The following is a 21947-nucleotide window of genomic DNA, read 5'->3' on the forward strand; positions in this document are numbered from 1 at the left end:
GAAAACACCATTTTATCTAATATCATCGCTATCATTATGCCATTATAATTGTGACACTGAAAGCGGTGATAGATTTAAAAGATTTAAAAGTTTTCTTATGCATAATACAAAATAAACTTCATTAAACATAGTAATACAAGCTACATATTAATACAATTGCTTTTTACATGTTATTGTCTTTTAAAAATGGTTAATCACTTCATTTGTGACACTTTTAAATACTACTTTTCCTACTATCGAAACTACACAAGTGTTTTAAGAAAATTGTCAGAAATAGATTCAATATTCGTTATTCCAAATCACGAATTAATACCTAAATGCATATTGAAACAAGTTCAACGAATACAAGAAAACACATAAAGATTTCATATCATCATCGGGAGAATCTGATAAATAAAAAAAATACATAGAAAACAACTGATAATCACATAAATGTGAAACCCTAAATTGATTGAGACCGAGCTGTAACAAGTGTGATAAAGAGAACGAGACTAACTAAAGAAACAACCCCTACATTCTCTTTTATATTAACAACAAAAAAGGCCAGCCACATAAAACTCTCTAAACCCAACTTCAAGCCCATAATCATCAAGCCCATCTAATACTAGACAAGCTCCAAACCCCGTCATCATTTAACCAACCCTCGTTAACAATACACGAGCAAAAAGTTAGAACTAAAACATACAATATTATGTAATATTTTTATTATACGAATCAAACTTAGAAATATTTCAACAAAAATCTTCACCAGTTTGATTGTGTAAACTTAAGTTTACACTCTTCAGTGGACAACAGACAAAACAAACCAACATAAAAAGTTTGATTCGTGTTGTTCCATGGAAGATGGTTTCGTTCGATTTTGCCCTCATGTTCTATATTGTTTCTTTGGGTCAGTCGGTTTTTTCTTTTTCTTTTCATTTTTATTTTTCATTGAATTTTTATGTTTACTAACTAGAATTGTGGTGTAGTGGTAGGAAACCTGAGTTTCTCAACGGAGACCCAGTTTCAATCCTCACAAACAACACGTTGAAGAGGGTATGAGTGGCAAAAAGAAGGAAAACTGAGATCTTTGTGATATCTAGTTCGATCATGAAAGCGTCCGAGTTTTACCACCAACGGGTCTTCGGATGGATGAGTTTTCTTCGGAGCTGTAGATAACTTAGAGCCGCTTAAATGCTTCGTACGGCTGGATGAGGCCAGTTGGCGGTGTCTTTTGCCATTATTAGAAAAAAATTTCTGTTTATCTTAAAATTAAAGAAAACTTGTTATTATGTTATAATTCATTTACGCTAGGTGTTAGGCTCACATCCAAACATCCTCGTTGAAACAATAAAAAACCGTTACAATACAACATCTAGAACACGAAGTACAACTCACCCAATGCATAATAACCAAAGGTTCATGCAAATTACCACCGTTTTTTCTCCTTCATTCTCTCCGGTCCTCACCTTTCTCCCTCAATAATCTCCCTTCCAAACGCTAAATTCAATTCAAAACCTTCACAAATCTCTCGTCACATCAAAAACACTAATAATTACTACGTAATGGCACTCTCGCCCCGCGAACAGAATGTCTACATGGCCAAACTCGCCGAACAGGCCGAACGCTACGACGAAATGGTCGAATTCATGGAAAAAGTCTCTGAAACCGATGAACTCACCGTCGAGGAGCGGAACCTCTTATCCGTGGCGTACAAAAACGTCATTGGAGCTCGTCGTGCGTCGTGGCGGATCATTTCGTCTATTGAGCAGAAAGAGGAGTCCCGCGGGAATGAGGATCATGTCGCGGTGATCAAGGATTATAGGGCGAAGATCGAGGCCGAGCTCACGAGGATTTGCGATGGGATTTTGAAGCTCTTGGACTCGAGGTTGGTGCCGTCTGCGACTTCGGGTGATTCCAAGGTGTTTTATTTGAAGATGAAGGGGGATTATCATCGGTACCTTGCGGAGTTTAAGACCGCGGGTGAGAGGAAAGATGCCGCGGAGAATACTCTCACTGCGTATAAGTCTGCTCAGGTTATAATATTTATAGACCGTGAGGTCATAATGTTATTATTTATGACGTGTTGGATTAAAGTATGGTGGAATTTGTTAAATGTTAAGTTTTTGTTATTTGTAGGATATTGCGAACGCTGAACTTGCACCAACACACCCGATTCGCCTAGGATTGGCTCTCAATTTCTCGGTGTTTTACTATGAAATTTTGAATTCTCCGGACCGAGCTTGTGGCCTTGCCAAACAGGTTCGTGTTTGTTCTTTTATGTTTATTAGTTTAGTTAAGATAAGATTTTACAGATCCATTATAATTTATTAATCTAGTTTATTAAATTAAAATATCACTCATTTCTTTTAATAAATCTTTAGGTCCAACAAATTGATGTAATCATTTGCTTTTAATTTGTATTTGCTAAATTATATTCTATGTTTAGTAACCTCTGGTTGTTTATGTTCGTTTGTGTTCATTTACATTCGTTAATTACTTAATTAGCAGTTATCTTGTTGATGAACGTACGTACATAAACGTACACGAACACTCATTTTCTTAACGAACGAATGTGAACCAGAAACTTTTGTTTGTGTCTAGTCGTTTATTCGGTTAAGATTAAACAAAATAACATGAACATGCCTCGATGTTTCATGTTGTTCATGTGATGAATTTTCGTGTTAGGTTCATGTCATCTCATATACTCACACACGTACATTTATGGATCCTTTCAATTTCTTTTAACATGACATGATTATGTGTTTATTAACCCTTGATCAGGCTTTTGATGAAGCAATTGCTGAGTTGGATACCTTAGGCGAGGAGTCCTACAAAGATAGCACCTTGATCATGCAACTCCTTCGTGACAACCTCACTCTCTGGACCTCCGATATGCAGGTATACATAAATATGTTTTTCTATATTTAACAACTTGCATATTCGGGTTATTATGTTTTATCTCTAACGAGTCAAATCAAAATGCTATATCTCGAAATCGGTTTTGTTTGGATGTAGGAGGATGGAGGTGATGAAATTAAGGAAGCAGGTGCTGGAAAGCAAAGTGAGGAGCAACCACCACAACAGTGAGGCCTCATGCTAAGCTACTTATCTTAATTAATTTGTTTTAATATTTATTAGATAAAAGTTTACTAAATGGATTTTAAAGTTTTGGTTGGTTAATAATCAAATGTTGTAATACATTTTGGAGAAGAAAATGGTAGTTTATTTGGTTACATTACATGCGTGTATTTGTATTATTCGTGTAAAACATCATTGAAGAGGTAAGTCCCAGCAGAGCTCAGTTGGACCCGCAAGACTCACCTTGAAGAGGGACGTCTGCGCAAGGACCAACTGGTTCCGCAGGACCCACCATGCTCAGAGATGAAGACCTTACACGCAGTACGCCAGCTGTTCCCGCAGGGAAAGCCTCCCAATGGTGAAGTACCCCGCCTGTCCCCGCAGCTGCGGATACAAGCCATCAGGGAAGGCTACCCGCACTAATAGCAAGGCTACACGCACAAGGCACTAACTCTCAATAATTCAGTGTCACCTGAAGGAATGAGTAAGGCGGGAATACTCCCGCCCAAATGAGCCAGTCCGTATGCTTCTGGAAGATCTTTTGTACTATATCTGCCAAGGTATGGACAAAATAGACACGATCTGACCAAAGCAGCCCATGAACCAATCACAGGGTGACAGCTCACCGACAACAGTACGAGGAGGAGCATGCTCTAGTACTGTTTGTCACTATTAGCCGCTGCCTACTCACCAACCCTTGTCGTGGCACGCACATAGCCTGCAGTTGGTGGAAAGGGAACAGTACACAGCCGGCCTTGTCACTATCAGCCGCTGCCTACCCACCAACCAGCATGGCACGTGCGTAGCCCATAGTTGGTAGAACAGGAATATTGTACAGCTGGCTGTACCTGCTTGGAAACCTACCTTCGGCTATAAATACTCCAACACCTTGGAACGGTATGATCATCTTGTATCTTACCTTCACTAGCTATTTCTCTCAATATACACTTATATTCAGAGCAATCTAGTCTGATTCTCACGCCGGAGTGTGGTCACAAGGAGGAACCCCCCCTTCTCAGTGACGAGCTCACGGTGTCTGTTTTGCAGGTCATCTGAAGAACATCCTTCTTTGCCGGACCTAACCCTCGTGGGAAACATTACTTAACCCCCAGATTATCCATAATCTACTCGGGGTCACCTAGTATTTCTTCAATCATTGTTATAGAAATGGTGTTGCCATGTTGACTTGGGCATAATCTGCATGTGTGTATTTTATATTCTTTTTTTATCAAAGAAAACAAAGATTTCTTCTAAATGTATGTATTGTCAAATATAATTAAGGTTAAACGAATTGAATATTAACTTCCTGTTGAGCTACTCGAGATCTACTTCCTAAAATTTCAAAATCGAGTCGAGTTTGAGTTGGAACTCATTTAGTAACAAGCTCAAGCCCCCAACTACACATTCGCGAGCCCGAACAAGCATAAGCATAGTATCTATATAAATAAAACAATTTGTTTAAGAGCCTGTGTAGTCTAGAAATTCAATAACATCTCATATTACTCAACAACACACAAATTACATAGTACAATTAAAACACTAAAAAATAAGAAGTATTTTTTTTCTTATATTTAAAACACTAGCTTTTGAACCCGTGTATTACACGGAATTTGTCAAATGACAAAAATAAATAAATTCTGTTATTTAAAAAAAATAAACAAAATGCAAGGTAAAAACAAATTAAATAAATAAGGTATGATATTTTAATTGTGATTCTTAAAATACTTCTTATGATTGATATTACGTGTAGTTTAACATACCATATAATAAATCTAAAAGATTCATTGATGATGATAAATCGAGTTGCTTTAAATGCAATGTCCTCCACAAGCCTTTGAGGCTATATTAGTTTTTATTGAAGTTGTTTTGAAATGAACCAAAGTCACCATAACCCATACGTATTCGATGATTGCCTCATGTCAAATCAGAACGAAACATGTGATACAATTGTAGTTTGAAATGCGACAAACACAATTTGGTAATAGGATTGCATGCCCGAAAGGTGTCTTCATATTAAACGCAACATATGATACAAATTCTGTATACAAAGAAGTATTTTCGAATTTGTAATCATCACTTTAAGGTCTCATTTATCATGTAAATTAATGTATTAGACAAAGTATACGATTTATGAATTATAAAATTTTCATGTTTCATGACTTATAAAATGTATCTTCTTCATGTTTCACTACGTGTACTACACATGGTGGATAATATGAACTTAATGTAATTTTTCGTGTAACAATTTTTAAAAGATGATGATCAATGTGCATATAGACAATAATCTTGCGTATAATGTCATCATATTACATATATGCACCACCTAAATATATACTGCATGTGATGTTGAAAAACCACAACCAACCCAATAATTGATTATATTTAGCATCAATTCTTCTTGAATGGTGATTATAAACGTGACATTTATACACCTTTAAATAGTTAATAAAATCCATCTAACTATGCTATAACTCAATTGATAAAATGATTTTGACTATGGATAATTAGACTAAATGAGATGAGATATTATGAATTATGATGAAAAATTAAGCTATGAGTGAATGTAGGCTTGACACCTAAGCATCAACATTTTTTTTATTAGTAGAGTAACATAAGATTTGTTTTGTTGAAATTGATTATGTAATAAATGTTTATGAAATAAAAAAAACGAAATTTTACAGTTTCCAAAAAACAAAGAATTCGGTTTTATAACTTTTTAGAAAAAAAACTGAATTACAGTTACAGGACTCCAAATTTCTTTAGGTATAACTGATCATTGTTTTAATGCTTAATTTTTTTTAGCATGACTACGTTTAGAATATTAAATTAAAGATATAAAATTAATAATCACATTTATTAGAAATTTAAATTAAACAAAATAATTAAAAATTTATATATTATATGAAGTGAGAAGTCTCGCATAATTCAAACTGAATTCACGAGTCCTTATTGTTAAAACATGTGTTGACATTTTTAATAAAAAGTAATGTATACATTGAGCAAAATTATGTTTTAGGATTTATATTATTGTAAATAATCATTAATGTATGCATTATATCTTGAGATGTAACTTATGGGTCAAACCATTTTCACTAATGACCCATGGATAGCATGGATTAAGGAGAAGAGAGATTAGAAGATTAGTATGGAATTTTAATCTAGGAATGAATGTGGTTAGGACACCTAGGCATTATTATTTTTGTTTATTAGTATTGTAAGATTACTTAGTAAAACACTATATCCCATACCCAATTTAAACCATTTGTTCTCATAACCTCTCTTATTTTAATCAGACTAAACTAGATTACTTAAACAAATGGCATGACTTGAGATTACTTATTTTAATCAGACTAATCTCTCCAGCAGATTAAAAATATATATAGGTTATTACACTGTTCATACATGTACATCAGTTTTACTAAACTCACTTTGAAGTCTGAACTATTATAAAAACAAACCAGACTCCTTGAATATATGCACTGCAATTAAATAAGAATCCCGACTCGATTGTATTATCGGCTCAACTCGTTTCACTCGTTTTATCATCATAATATGTTGTATCGAGCTTTTCACAGCTTGAGTTTTGTAAAGTCAACTTTAGGGACCGCGTACGAGTATGCCTCGTAGTTGATGTTTTGACCCAAACCACTCAGCTTTGTAAGAGTCGTTATCAAATCGACCTGAAAATCACAATACAAAGAATTCCATCACATGTCAATATAAAAGGCGTTATCAAGTCGACTTTTATAAAACTTATCACAATGGAGAAATGTTACATTTTACAAAATAGTTAAACAAGAACACTTAAGTTTGCAAAAGTCAATGTTTGACGCGATATAGTAAACAATGTGAACCGGATACATGAAAGGGTGCTAACCTCATAGTCGGTTTGGGAGACGGTTTCTCTGCTCCGCTGGTATTTTTCAACCCATTTAGTAACGTCTGGATCCGTTGCTAATTTGGCTTCAGTTGCTAACTGATCAGGGCCCAAGAATGCAGACATTACTGCCAGCTGCAAGCGGGTCAAACATGTCAAGCGGATAAGCTTTAAAAAGTTTTTAAAGGTGAACTGGACGAATGGGTAGAATGGCTGGGTTGTAAATGAGCCAAACCGAGAGCAAGCTTGATTGCGCTCGAGCTCGGCTTGTTTAACTTACTAGAGCTCGAGCTCGGCTCATTTCTAAAGCCTGAGCTAAGCTTGTGAATAGTTTTTCAAGCTTGAGCTTTGCTAGATTATTAGATATTAATTAATTTATATACATTTACAATTATGATTTATATATCATTTAAGTAAATCTTTTGTATATAACATAATATATTATTTATTTATTTTTTCCAAAATTTCATATATAATAATACTTGTTATATAAATATAAAATGAATATTTATTAAATAAAATTATATAAGCATTACGCTCGTTTAGGCTGGCAAACCAGCTTGAGCCAATAAGGGACGTTGAGGCTCGTTTATCAGACAAGCTTATTTTTAGACTTGAGCTCGATTAGGCTCGGATCAACTCCATTATTTTGACACGTACTAAAAACCATTATTCCGGCACTCTTTTCTTGATTGGACTCTACAAGTTGACTCTCGGATAGTCAAATGGTCATGAAAAGTCAACTCGAGCACGTTCTATTCTGGAGAGCAAAATGAGAAGTTTACCTGGCGGGGACCAAACCCAATGGCTATAAACTTGTCTTTCATTTCTTGGACACTCGCTTTTGACCAGTCGGGTACTCTGCCCTCGGGATCTGGCTCTTGAGCATCTGACCGTCCAAATTGCCTATCGAACAATCTCCACTACATGAAAAAAAAAACTTGTGTTCATGGGTCATGTTTGAGGATTGGCGGATAAACCCAACACAAACCCGAACACGAAACAAACCCAAGAATCATGCAAGACACATTAACTTGAGCCCGGCACAAACCAAAACACAACATAAACCCAAAAATCATGTATGACACATTAACTTGAACCGGGCATGAATCTTTACATGTTGACATGAACACGGCCCCTTTAACCCAAAAATATTGTTATATTTTATTAATTTGCATATTAATACTCTAAATTTATAAAACTAAAGGTACAAATGCATATTAAATAAGTTAAGGCAAAAAAATTATAAAATGGTCAACCTGAACAAAACCTGTTTAACCCGAGAATTTTTATTTTATTTTACTATTTTGTATATATTAACTCTAAAATTACAATTTACCAAAAAAAATGTATATATTCTCTTTTATCAATTATTTTTCGGTATTGAATACCAAATCTGTTTTAAGTTATGAAATAAAATACATATTTTGTAAGAATAAAAATATATAAATGGGCTAAACAGGTCAACCCACAAACTCGTTAAAGGTTTATTGGGAAAAACTAACCTGTCCACTTGAACCATAAGCCGAGTATAACAGATTCCCTTTTTCTTCATTTCCACCACATTTTCGAATAGCCGAAGCCAAAAATGTAGCTTTAACAGCACTTTGTGCTACACCAAAGGTCAACGAGTCAACATTTGACTTCAAGAAGTCAAAATGATATCAAAACTGATTAAAGTTTTAATCTTTGAATAGAAAGCACATATAAGTACATTAAGATCACCAAAATGGAAATATTTTGGAGATTGAAAAGTCAGTTTGACCAAAATGAAGAAGTTTAATGCCAACCTGCTAACTGGATGAGATCAGAATATGAGATCGGTCCACCTTTTGAGTAAGAATCGATCTCTTTTTTGGCTTCCTCGACTAATGCTAAAGCAGCAGAGAGTCCCTGGTTTTCGGGTCGGCTGATCTCCTCGCTTCATGCAAAAAAATAAAATAAAAAAATACATTCAAATATTTGAGGTAAAACCCGTAAATATGAAATTGCATTACGTTTAACTTATGATCATATATGGGTGGCCGGGTTATAAACGGTTTAGACAAGTAAATCAAGTTGGCGGGTTGTAAACGAGTTAAATAAGTAAAGCGGGTTGGGGGGGGGGGTTATAAACAGATTGGACAAGTAGAAATTAGAAATTAGAAAACTTGTGAACTACAATAAATCTTTTATGAGGACAAAGAAAAAAAGCTTACCTGAACCGTATGGATCCATTCGGGCCTCCAGTTTTTGTAGGCTACAAGATTAACAATAAACAAACTAATATTACTAACTTAACATTATAACAACATTGTAAAGTAATCAGCTATAAAATTGACCTTATCATATGTCACGGCATCATTAAGTGCTAATGTTAATAGGGGTGAAACGAGCTCTGGTTTTGCCTAAGACATAAACAAGAAGTGAGATATCTTCAAAAGGGTAACCAACCCTATGCAAAACAAAAACAGTTAGTTGATGACTTGATGATTCACCTTGATGGCAGTATAGAGGGTTGACTTTATATTTGCTGTCAAATTAGAAAAATGAAATTAGAGACAAAGTTTAAGCTTAACTAATTATAAATACAATATGTGTATTAACCGAACATTCAGTAAACAGTTGATGAACCGTTCGATAGAAAGTTTGTTTATGTTCATTTATTTAATAAACAAACGAACATAAGCAAAAAAATTTGTTCATTTAGTCAAAGAACGAACATAAACACGTGTCTCGTTCGTTCATTTATGTCTGTTAGTTTACGTGGCTTAAGTTTGTTCGTTAATATATTCATTTAAAATCTTTTAGCCCATTACAACTTAGTCTAGGTTTAATAGCATTTTAGGCCCAACACATTGTTCTTCACAATACTTTTAACTGGTTTTAGCTCAGTTATGTTCGTTAATATATGTTCATTTAGGTTCATCCGCTCAAGTTCGTGAATCGTTCGCTTATTTTGTTAACAAACAAACACGAGCATGTTTATTTTTTTAACGAACAAGCAAAAACAAGAAAACCTCATTCGTGTAATTGTTCGTGTTCGATCGTTTGTTTGGTTGAAGTTAAATGAACAAACTCGAACTTGCCCCGTTCATATTAACAAGTGAACCCTTCAACAAACATGGGGCCAACGGGCCGGTTTGACTTATGTTTTATCTCAGTAAAATAAACAAAAAGAACTTATATTAAAACAGGTCAAATGAAATTACTCTTTTTTATGTTAAATCAAGAAACAAGAAGCCTTACACTGAAAATCGCCACGCTGTCTTCGTTGTATGAGATCAGCAGCGTGGGCCACCTCCACAACCGGGCTCGGGATCGGGCTCAAGCCTGCCACTAATTCCTATGAAGAGAGAACAACTGGCAGAAACTCATGATCACATCACTCTAATTCATGTAAGAACTATGCATTGCACATTTGAGTCGGTCTGGGCCAGGCCCGAGAAGGTCCGGCCCATTTAAAGTTGTGAGATTTCTGACATAACATGAACCTAACATGAAATTTGTGGGTATGGGTTTAGCCTAAATGGGCTCAGATCAAATTGGCGAACACATGTAGCTAAACGGGTCATGTTCGTGTCAGTCAGTCGGGTTCGCAGGTTGGCCCTGTTTAATTCTAAATGTGTTTATGTAATAACTTAAACTATTAGGGTATATTTATGCCAAAATTTAATATTTAAAAAATAGCATTGCTTAGTTAAACATAATTTCTAAAAAGATAAAAATAAGATGTAATTTAGAATTTTAAATATTCAATCAATCAATCAATCAATCATACCCAGTAAAATCCCACCGACAGCAAAGCTATAAGTAGGGTCTGGGGAGGGTGGGATGTAGGCACACCGTACCTCTATCCAAAGGAATAAAGAGGTGGCTTCCAGAGAGACCCTCGGCTCTAAGTACATGTGTATAAAGCAAAATAAAGGAAATCAAAGTTTAACAGTTATATAAAAACTACTACTAATTATAATAATATTAATAATAAGATCACAGTTTAACAGCTATATAAAAGCTAATAATAATTATAATAATAATAATAATAATATATGTAAGGGAAATACCATTATGGTATGTGACCTAAATAAGTTAAGTGTAAGCCCTAAGGTATTCAATTCTCTCTAAAAATCCTTAACTTTAATTCTACTTCTCCACGAATTCCTATCCTCAACCATGTCCTCGGAGAGGTTTAGGTCTATCAAATCATGCCTAATCCTCTCATCCCAAGTCAATTTCGGTTGTCCATATTTAAAAAATAGCATTGCTTAGTTAAACATAATTTCTAAAAAGATAAAAATAAGATGTAATTTAGAATTTTAAATATTCAATCAATCAATCAATCAATCATACCCAGTAAAATCCCACAGAAAGCAAAGCTATAAGTAGGGTCTGGGGAGGGTGGGATGTAGGCACACCGTACCTCTATCCAAAGGAATAAAGAGGTGGCTTCCAGAGAGACCCTCGGCTCTAAGTACATGTGTATAAAGCAAAATAAAGGAAATCAAAGTTTAACAGTTATATAAAAACTACTACTAATTATAATAATATTAATAATAAGATCACAGTTTAACAGCTATATAAAAGCTAATAATAATTATAATAATAATAATAATATATGTAAGGGAAATACCATTATGGTATGTGACCTAAATAAGTTAAGTGTAAGCCCTAAGGTATTCAATTCTCTCTAAAAATCCTTAACTTTAATTCTACTTCTCCACGAATTCCTATCCTCAACCATGTCCTCGGAGAGGTTTAGGTCTATCAAATCATGCCTAATCCTCTCATCCCAAGTCAATTTCGGTTGTCCTCTACCCCTCCTCCCCTCTATAGTAATGTTTTCTACGGATCTAACAGGATTCGTCGTCTGTCTTCTCTTTACATGTCCAAACCATCTCAATCTCCACTCTCTTATCTTGTCTGCTATGTTCGCCACCCCTAATCTCTCGCGAAACACAACGTTTCTTATTCGGTCTAGCCTTGTGTGCCCACACATCCAACGTAGCATTCTCATTTCTGCTACCTCCATCTTCCGCACTTGTGCCTTCTTGATGGCCCAACAATCTGTTCCATATAGCATTGCAGGTCTAACTGCCACCCTATAGAATTTTCCCTTTAGTTTAGTCGGGAAACTCTTGTCGCACAATATACCTGTGGCTGCTTTCCATCTACACCATCCTACCTGAACTCGGTGGGTCACATCACTGTCTAATTCCCCATCGCTCTGTACAAAATATTAATATGTAAAAAGAACTATATTTCTGGTCAAACGGGTCGTGATTCGTGTAGGCTTCAACCTGGCAACCCGCAAACACGACCTGTTTAAACAATATGTCATAGTTTATACATAATTGCTCAAAAGAATAAAAAATAACAGGTAAATTCAGAACTTTAAAATATTAATATGTAATAAAATTCGGGTTGTGTTCTTGTGAACGTTCAAGTACACGTGTCTTGTTCGTGTTCATGTGTGTGACACGATTTTCTAGTTCATGTAAAATTCTCAAGTTCGTGTCGGCTTCGACCCGCGAACAAGACCCGCTTAAACAATATAGCGTAGTTTAACATAATTGCTCAAAAAATGTAAATTTAGAATTTTAAAATACTAAGATGTAAAAAAAATTTGTCGGTTCAAACGGGTAGTGTTTGTGTCAACCCGCAAATACACGTGTTGTGTTTAGATTCTGTATGCCACAATTATCGGGTTCATGTAAAATTTCCAGGTCTGTATGAACACTACCCGTTAAGCAGCCGAAGCTCATTGGCCTGATCCAGCCTACAACCGACTTCAACAGTCACCTTCTAACGGGTTCTTTGCATAACTTATGTTCAGTCTCGGAAATGCTAAATACAAAAATGACCCAACCCGATAAAACAGGCCGATCGACCCGCAAATGTATAACATTTTAATAAAACAGAATGACAATTACCAGGCTAACTGCAGCTCCAACACATTTAAGAACATCTCTTCTTCCAACACCATTGTTCCCAGTATCCTCCTCAAATTTGCAATTGATTTGAGCCTGTTCATGAAACCAACATACAAATTGATGAAACTGACAAAGAGAAACTAAAATTGAAGTAATAAATAACTTACATTACGAATTGGGCATCTGTTGGAGGGTAATGGAGTATTTGGAAGCAGGGTTGGAACAGTTGAGAGGAATGAAACCAACCCCATTGTTACTTGGTGATTTGATGATTTGTTATTGTTGTTGTGATTATTATGTGTATGAAAAATGGAGATTGTGTGAAATCCATGTGGATATGTCTTGTGTGGGTTTTATTTTATCCTATCCTGCTTTTGTTTTGGGAATTTCTAGTCCTAGCTGTACTTGGTGACATGTCATGGGTTTGTTTTTGTGTTGATTTGACCCGACCGAATCCATACACAAATTTGGAAAAATAAAAATAAAAAAAATTCAAAAGGATACACATGGTTGAAACGTTTGAACTGTAGGGGTTTCCTCTAATAGCTTGACTCATGTGCAAATCAACAAATTGCAAGATCCCGATGTTTGTAAAGGGGAACATATGAGCCTTCAGCATTACCTTCAGCTTAGGCAGCTCAGCCCTAGACGCTATCTCCACTAACGTCTAAGGTTCATACGCTACCTCCAACAGCTTGGGTTTAAAAGTCGCCCTTTACAACATGTCTAGGTAGACGTTTCTTCTTGAAAAATGTCATGTGTCAATAAACAGTTGGTCTGTCTAGGTTCCGCTATCAAAGAGAACACCTATAGCCCAAGTGTTTCAGTCATTTGTCACATTCTGAATACTCTTGGTTTTTAAACCCCTTACAGCCCAACCGTTTCTCATGTTTATTTTAGCTTTTTTTCACTTGATTAATGAATCTTTAGGTGATTTTCTTAATTCGAAATGTTTTCGATGATGTCATAATTAAGTTAATAACTAAATAATACAGAGGAAAAAAATACAACATCTTAGTTTTGAAAAGGAAAGAAAAAATATAATAGATATAAAATTGCATCAGTTACGTTCATATAGAATTTCAAGTTTAAATCTTTATATACAAAAGTTGATTTTAACCTAGACTGTGATATACCATTTTTTTTAAACCGAACCGGTTTGGTCAAACTATAGTCAGAACCTGTTTAATTCAAACCGGTTCGGTTTAGAAACCGATTTAGGAGCATGAAAGTTCTGGTCCAAATCGATTCAGCCCGGTTTAGAAATCGGTTTTAAAATCGATTTTTCTCAATCGGTCATGTTTTAAAACCAATTTGGTAGTTCCAAAAGGGAAACCGGTGATCGAACCGACAGGCTGGGTCGGTTTGGCAACCGGTTTGCATGAAACTGGTTTTTTTGTAAAACCGGTCCGGGTCGGTTTATAGTGACCTGGTGGGGTGGCGGCGGTGGCGATGGTCGCAGTGGCGGTGGTGTCGTTGGTGGTAGTAGTGGCGATGGCCGTGGTGGTGAGTATTTAAGTTAAATTACATTTTTCATTTGTCCGCCTCAACTTGGAGAATTGGTATATTTTGTCTTAAAACTAATGATGTTAGTTCCTATTAAGAAAATGTTTAGTAGATGCCCATAGATTGAAAGTTGGGATTAATCTAGAGAATTTCTTAAGTTGAGATTAATATTGGCCAACATACTTAAGTTTGGATTATTAAAATCCAATATTCCTTTTAAATAAAAAGATTTATAATATTATTGTTTGAGTTAAAAGCCAATTGTTACTTCGTTTATTGTAGTTTAACGTCCGAAGTGTTAACCCCAGCCACCGCGCCATAACGCCCACCCTCTCACCTTTTCCACCGTTAATCCAATAATGGCCAACCCTTACCGCCCCATAACGTTCTTCCGGCGCGATGTTTAACGCCCCATGACGCCCTTAAACCTGCAAAAGGATGCCACATGGTTGTTTGACGCAATGGGGGTAACGTCTCACAACATTCAGTCGTATTGATGCTAGCCCTTGGCTTAGCGGCCTAATAACAAGACAAAGTCCCTTAAATACTTATTTAAAATCGTTGGTTTTAGTTATAGGAAGTATAAGTAATTTTGTCTAAGTAAAATGAAATGATTTAATTGGTTGAGGAATGAAACTTATTATTTGACAATACACATTGAAAGCTAAGTTTAAGCGTTGAATGTCTGATTGTGTAATGAAAGAAGTGTTCATGATTAGTCCCTTATTGGACAAGCAATGAAACAAAATACGAATAAGACATCTGCCAAAGATGCAAAGAAATATTAAATCTAATAATTATCACATATTTTCTACAAGAAATTCATTTAACCTAACAATTTAATTTTTCTCATGACCAATTCGTTACATGATATCACATCAAATTAATCGTGTAACTAAAATTGACGTGACATGCTGGTGTAGTAATTCAAAAATTAGGTATCCATAATTTTTTATAACGAATAGACATAGCATGTGTAAACATTCAACCAAAGTTTCGATAATTAAAAAGATCGTTTAATTCATATTTTATTGTTAATTTGTCGTTCTTTTTCCTTGGCTCTTTTAGCTACTTCCTTAGCTTCCTCTAATACGGGTTCCATTATCTCGTCTATCTTGTCCTCCATATCTTGAACCTGGGATTGCAAAAAGAAATAAACTGTTTACATGTTGTTCAAGGCCGGTTTTGAAGGAGGGCGAATTGGTTGATGGCCTCTGGCCCGATCACCCTAGTAGGTCCGAAATTTTTTTAAAAAAGTTTTTATATATAATTTAAAAATATAAATGTTTAAAACCAATTACTCAACTTATTTAAGCTCATTTCTATATAAATAAAATTGTATGCACAACCCATATCATAACAAATAAACTCATTTAAACATAGAATTGTTTAAGCCCAAAAACTTTTTTTCACTAAAGACACAAATTTTTTCTCTCATTCGGCTCAAATTTTTTTAACAAATTTCTGGGATGGCCCTAATCCTGTTTATATCTTATTTATTACAAAATGTCAATAAGTTTACAATCATCCAATCCATTTAAAGTAATTAGGTTACACGTGTCGTATATGGATGCGCCCTTAAGCAAAATAACGAACTACAACAGAACATAATATCAAAACACTTAACACATTAATTCTCTCAAAATTGTTTCGTGTGTTCTCCAAATTAAATTCTTTCAGGATTTTTTTTGAACGGTCAAACGAATAAAGAATTGTTTTAACTCAAAAACTCATAAAGGATAAACCAATGGCAACACTCCTTTTAATGCAATTGAACAAGATACCACAAAATAAATAAACACCACACTTTTAAAGTTGGGATACTTTAGAACTTAAATAAGGGATGATGTATTGTCTTAATATAAAAGTTCTAAACAAGTCCTCCAACTATAATTAAAAAAAGGGTATTTGATTATTGAAGTTAATGACTTAACGTTCGGATCAATGTAGTTGCCAAAGGTTGTGGCGGCTCTCGTTTGTGGATGATTGAGGTTAGTTTGTAATAATCGTGTAAACTAGATTACCTGATTAATATCAGCTTCTTATCAACCTTACATATATCGTATATAAAGATAAACATATTTAATAAACAAGCTTAAACCCAGGTCTCACTTCTTGAGCTGGTGCAGGCTCGTAAAACTAAGCAAACCTATTATTTATATATTTTTTATTCCTATATTAAATAGATATTTACTATAATTATGATTATATATAAACTACAATGAAAATAACTAAATGATATATATATTTATAAAACTATATAAATAAAATACTAAATATAAAGGATTCAAGGTCGAGCTTATAAAACAATTTATGAGTCGAGCTTGAGTTTTAGAAATACATATCAAAATGCGATATGCTTGAAAGTTGAATCTTGAAGAACTGAAGTTAAATGAGTTGAGCTCAAGCTTAGCCCCCAACCACAACACCCAAATTAATTATACACCTTAATATAATCTTTGAATTTGAACTAATCATTTGAGAGCCCTCTATAGTCTATATAACCTTTGGACTTAGAACTCTAAATCTCTAATTATGTAAAAAAGAAAAAAAAAACATTTTCAACACCTCGATGTAACCAGCCGACGAACATCGTTATTTGATAAACAATAAACATTTAAAATATTTTAAACCTATTAAAATACATATTGTTTTTGAAGTTGAATAGGAAAGAGAGAGAGCGTACTATTTTATTTTTTCTAAATAATGTTGATAAGTACATTTCATTATTTATATTTCTCTGAATTCATTATGTATATTCAAATTTTTAGTGTGTTAGGTTTCAGATTTTAAATTGGAAAATAAAATAAATAATCAGATTTTTTACACAATTTTCAAATCACTTTTTAAACCTTATTTATCTTTAAGTATATATAATAATAATAATAATAAGGAAAATTGGATTATAATAATCCCAACTTAGTGCAGTTGGCCGATAATAATCTATAACTTTAAAAATAGTTGTCACTGATCCTAACTTTCACACTATTTGTTTTTATTGAACCTCCATTAAATAAAACTTAACGACGTTAAGTTTTTTCCAAATTTCAAACTGATATTTTAGTGTTTGTGATCGGAATGAGAATATGAATCGACAAATGTAAAACTTAACTAAAAATGGCGCTTTAAACAGTTTGATTTTTGTTAATTAAAAGTTTAAACATCAGAATTGAAGCATCCTTTAGTCGTTTGGACCACCGTTTGATGGTAAGTTTTACATCAATCGACCCGTACCCTAATTCCGGTCAAAAGCCCTAAAATATCAGTTTGAAATTTGGAAAAAACTTAACGTCGTTAAGTTTTATTTAACGGAGGTTCAATGAAAACTAATAGTGTGAAAGTTGGGATTAGTGACAGTTATTTTCAAAGTTAGGATTATTATTGGCCAATTGCATTAAGTTGGGATTATTAAAATCCAATTTTCCTAATAATAATAATAAACAAACTAACCTAACCATCTGGGCTTGCTCAGATGGCCAGCCAAGTGAAGGTTAGAACTTGATGTCATTGGGCCGCTCAGGTTCGAATCCGGATGGCGACACGGGTTTCTACTAGAGTGAGGAAACACCTGTCAAGTGGCAGGGGGCTCGAAATTTCCCGTGGAATGCCTAGCCAAACTCGGATGCCAAGCGTGGATCCGGTTAAGACAACATAGTCTTGGCCCGAGTGGGGCGGTTGAGGCTCTCACTCGAGAGCTGTGGCTCATTTAGCCTTTCAAGAAAGTCACCGTTTGAAAAAAAAATAAACAAACTAACCTTGTCTATGAAATCACCGGCGGTCTGAGCATCCTTTTCGACCTTTTCAGCAACATTTTCGATGAAATCGAGAGTCTTCTTAAGTTCACTATCCTCCGGCAACACATCCTCAAGTTCTTCCACCACCTTGTCCACCTTATCCGCCACCGCTTCCACCACCTCCGTTAATTGCTCCGCCGTCTCCACTATCTCGTCAACTTTCTCTACAACATAATCATCACAACTTTTTTATAACATATGAATTATTCATTCATTAAAAGATAGTTTTTATATAAATAAAGCATAATACAAACGAGCCACAAGTTGCGCCGCTAGTTAGATCCACGCCATAACAATATTTGAAAGTGTTTAAAAGCTTACGTATAAGTAATTTTAATCGGTTTCCTTTAGTGGTAACTAAGGGTATAACAAAAGTCATCAAGATCCCAATAACCCAATTTTTCCTGCCAACAAAAAAAGTAAAATAATAATAAGAACAAAAGAAATGATAAATATTAATATATATTTAATATTAATATAAGAACAAAAATAAGTAATAACATTAATATTAATATTTATATTCATATTAATATTAACAAAATAAATAATATATTACCAAGAACCAAAAGGAGAACCAGGAGGTGGTGGTGGTGGAGGTGGTACGGAGGGTTCGACGTTGGCGTAAACGATCATTAAGTTCCATCTAGGTGTGGCGGATGTGATCGGTGGCACGGTGGGTTTGGTGGCCGGAAAACTAGAAATGGGGTTGAATGGAAGGTTGAGATGGGATCTATGAATTAGGTTTTGAGGCAAATTTAATTTAGAAATTGTGTTTTGAGGATGAAAAGACTTTGTGATCGACATGGTTAATTAATTTGAGGGTTTTGGAAGTGTTTTTGTGTCAATATTATGAGGGTAGACTGGTAGTTGAAACCATATATGAAATGGATACAGAAGTATAGAGACAATGGTGTGTTTAATAGTTTTTTTTTTTAATTTGTTTTAGTTGTAAATAGCGGAATATAGTAATTTAAAGATTGGAACGTAGTGGCATGTAATCACGTGCTTTTGTAAAAAAATAATTATGGTGCTTTCAATAGAAGGCGTGGTTTTACATTTGTACCCCTGGGGCATGTTGTGGTTAGAGAATCCACATTGTGAGTTTTGGAGTGTTTTTTTCATTAGAGATGTGATGATTTAAAGGATAGTGGACATAGTAGGTGTTTTTGTGAAAAAAAAAATCAAGAAAGGGTTTTATGAGTGAATAAATGACATTAAGAAAGTGGTTAATTTTTGAGCTGGTTTTGGACTTTGGTTGTACCAGAGGCAAAACCCAAGCAAAGGGGGCAAGTGTTTGCTATAGCTGATTTTTAGCTTCTTATTATAAATGGTCTTAGTTAAAAATCTAGTAGAGAAATTATGATTATGGGTGATCTCGAACGGAAAACTGATTCATTAAATATCATGGATGGTTATGCAGGGCACTAAGTCACTTGTGAATGATCTATTATACAATTTTTTCCTGAGGTTTTTGCAGGGCACAAACCAAAAACCGATAGTGATCATCGCATGTACAGTACTAAAGTTGTTATCCGATGCCTATCTAATTACTAAAAATCTACCACTTAACAAATTCCCAATACAAAAATCAAATACGTCAATAGATTATATAGTCTTAATAAATAAAACAAGTAATATTTTAAAGTTGTTAAAAACTTAAAATAAAATGTAGAATTATTAGAACTTACTTAAGTATAATATTTCAAGTTCTTTTTTAGCAAGCTTGAGATTACTCTTCGCCTCTTCGGGTAATGAAAATCCTTGACATCAGCTTTCACTATAGATACATTCCGTACATCACCTACAGACGCGTTATATCAGCTTCCACAACATATTAGTTTCCAACATCAAAAAAACAAAAATTCTACTCTAACCCTAGACATTTTCAAACATTCAATTTAGATATTAAGATTATACACACACATACACATGTGTGTGTGCACACGCGAGAGAGAGATGTGAGAGTGGGTCTCAAAAAACAACTTTTCCATTGTGTTTGAAATTTCGTGCACGGTCTATTCAAACAGTTCACAAACAAGGAATACATTACAATGATGGCATCCAGTTTTTTTATGTCCATGTCCTAATAGAGATAATATTCATGGAAATTAGTTCATTATTCATAAATGTAATTATCTTATATCTAGTACAAGAATACTCGTGAATTTGAGGAGTATTCCAGTATTATATCTACTATTATAATAAAACAAGCTTTTTCTGGACACCTGGCTTATTCAGAGCAGCCCTCCTTTTAATTATAACTTCATATTATTATGACATCTGTCACGACCAGAAGGCAGTACGTATGTTTAGGAACACAGCGGTTTTAACTTTTAATCCCTATGTCTTTGGCAACTGCATAAATACGTTACTCTTTCCTCACAGATTGGTTTGCATATGTTCTTAATCCCAGTTTTTATTGATGGGTATTATTGATAAACCCTAATTTTTCCAAGCCGATTAATTCAGTCGTAGCGATTCACGATGGGTATATTCATCATTTGCTGCATCAATTATCCAGCGATATCAATTACAGGTAAGCCATTTCATCTTATTTTCTTATTTACAGTTACATTCATAGATTTGCAGTTCTATTTTTAGATTACTGTCACATTCATTGAAAACGTCTAAATTTGAAAAACAATGACTTGGTTTTAAACCGTTATATAATTACTTGGGAAATTGGCTATTTCATCTTCATTCTGTCGTGAGGTATCAAAACAACCTATCATCTACTATTCTCTAATTTGTAAATTGAAATATGTTATTAGTTTATACAAAAGACACTATCTTTTCAGTATGATAATTTTGTTAGAGGCCGTATGCCTATTAAACAATAAGAAAAAAGTAACATTGTTTATATTAAGTTAAATTGTTGCTTTGAAGTATGGATATCGACTTATTTAATTCGATTAGTACGTACGGAGGCTTATTGTGTATTTATCAAGTTTGTTTAGTTTACAATGTAGGTGACTTATCCCCACAAAGTTCTTATATGCCAAGTAGAATGTCTTAAAGAGGTTCTTCTTCGAGCATTTAGTAGCGGAGATGATACTTGATATCTAAGATTGGTCAGACTGTTGGTAAATAAACAGCATCTTGATTTCCATATTATGTTCCTTTATATTTTAGAAAAAAATATTATCTTTTCTTGTAGTGATTAAGATCTTGAAATCTTGTAATTTATTGGTATCCAGGCTCCAAGTTTGATTATAGAAGCCAATTATGAAGCTCTTTTACTGGTGGATGCACTTTTAAGGTTATGACTTCAATTGTTTTCGTTTTATATCATTGCTTTTTATCAAAACATATTGGATTTTATGAATCTTGAATTTGTTGTTTACAAAATGCATTTTATGTATTGGGTAATTAGCAATTTTATTTACAAAACGCCTTTTTATGCATTGAGTCATTAGCAAATCACCGTATAGTGGGTATGTGGCTTATTGGTGTACCCGTGTACGACCCAATATGAGAACTTAATTCTGTGCTACAAGAAGTATGTTTTACATTTTACTTATTGGTGTACGCCCCAATATGACAACTTAATTGTACATAATTTTATTTACAAAATGTCTTTATGTAGTTGCATGATGGTTGTTTTCAATTTAATTTAAAGTTAATTTTTTTGTTTAATTCTTCTTAAAATCGCAGGTGTGCGTAAAGTTTTTGTAAAAGAATCAATACATTTAACATCATGGGTGTGAAACAAGCTAAATAAGGAACTTGGATGTGTTTCATCATACAGAAGATCATTTGTCACATATTGTTGGTAAGTTTTTTGCACTAAAAATTCCCTTG

At 34.2% G+C, this 21947-nt stretch overlaps 3 protein-coding genes across 3 annotated transcripts; 1 reads left to right on the forward strand and 2 right to left on the reverse strand.

Moving 5' to 3' along the window:
• The first annotated feature begins 1345 nt into the window (after positions 1–1345).
• Positions 1346–3148, forward strand: LOC143553205 (14-3-3-like protein). The gene is made up of 4 exons (XM_077043244.1): positions 1346–2015; positions 2119–2241; positions 2764–2880; positions 2998–3148. Exons 1-4 carry the CDS (start codon positions 1545–1547, stop codon positions 3067–3069), a joined length of 783 nt encoding a protein of 260 aa, XP_076899359.1. The 5' UTR covers positions 1346–1544; the 3' UTR covers positions 3070–3148.
• A 3269-nt stretch (positions 3149–6417) lies between these two features.
• On the reverse strand, positions 6418–13147 carry LOC143554890 (thylakoid lumenal 29 kDa protein, chloroplastic-like). The gene is made up of 11 exons (XM_077044554.1): positions 13014–13147; positions 12847–12939; positions 10166–10262; positions 9415–9449; positions 9259–9324; positions 9136–9176; positions 8728–8858; positions 8443–8549; positions 7723–7860; positions 6938–7072; positions 6418–6740 (listed from the first exon to the last, which is right to left on the reverse strand). The coding sequence occupies exons 1-11, from the start codon at positions 13095–13097 to the stop codon at positions 6630–6632; spliced, it is 1038 nt and encodes a 345-aa protein (XP_076900669.1). The 5' UTR covers positions 13098–13147; the 3' UTR covers positions 6418–6629.
• Positions 13148–15274: 2127 nt separating this feature from the next.
• On the reverse strand, positions 15275–19235 carry LOC143553216 (uncharacterized). Its single transcript, XM_077043254.1, has 4 exons — positions 18703–19235; positions 18468–18550; positions 18108–18310; positions 15275–15487 (listed from the first exon to the last, which is right to left on the reverse strand). The coding sequence occupies exons 1-4, from the start codon at positions 18948–18950 to the stop codon at positions 15374–15376; spliced, it is 648 nt and encodes a 215-aa protein (XP_076899369.1). The 5' UTR covers positions 18951–19235; the 3' UTR covers positions 15275–15373.
• Between the last annotated feature and the right edge of the window lie 2712 nt (positions 19236–21947).

The sequence above is a fragment of the Bidens hawaiensis genome, unplaced genomic scaffold (genome assembly GCF_021521415.1).
Source record: "Bidens hawaiensis isolate Kalapana, Puna unplaced genomic scaffold, B.hawaiensis_p1.1 tig00001032_1, whole genome shotgun sequence".
NCBI classification, from domain to species: Eukaryota; Viridiplantae; Streptophyta; class Magnoliopsida; order Asterales; family Asteraceae; genus Bidens; species Bidens hawaiensis.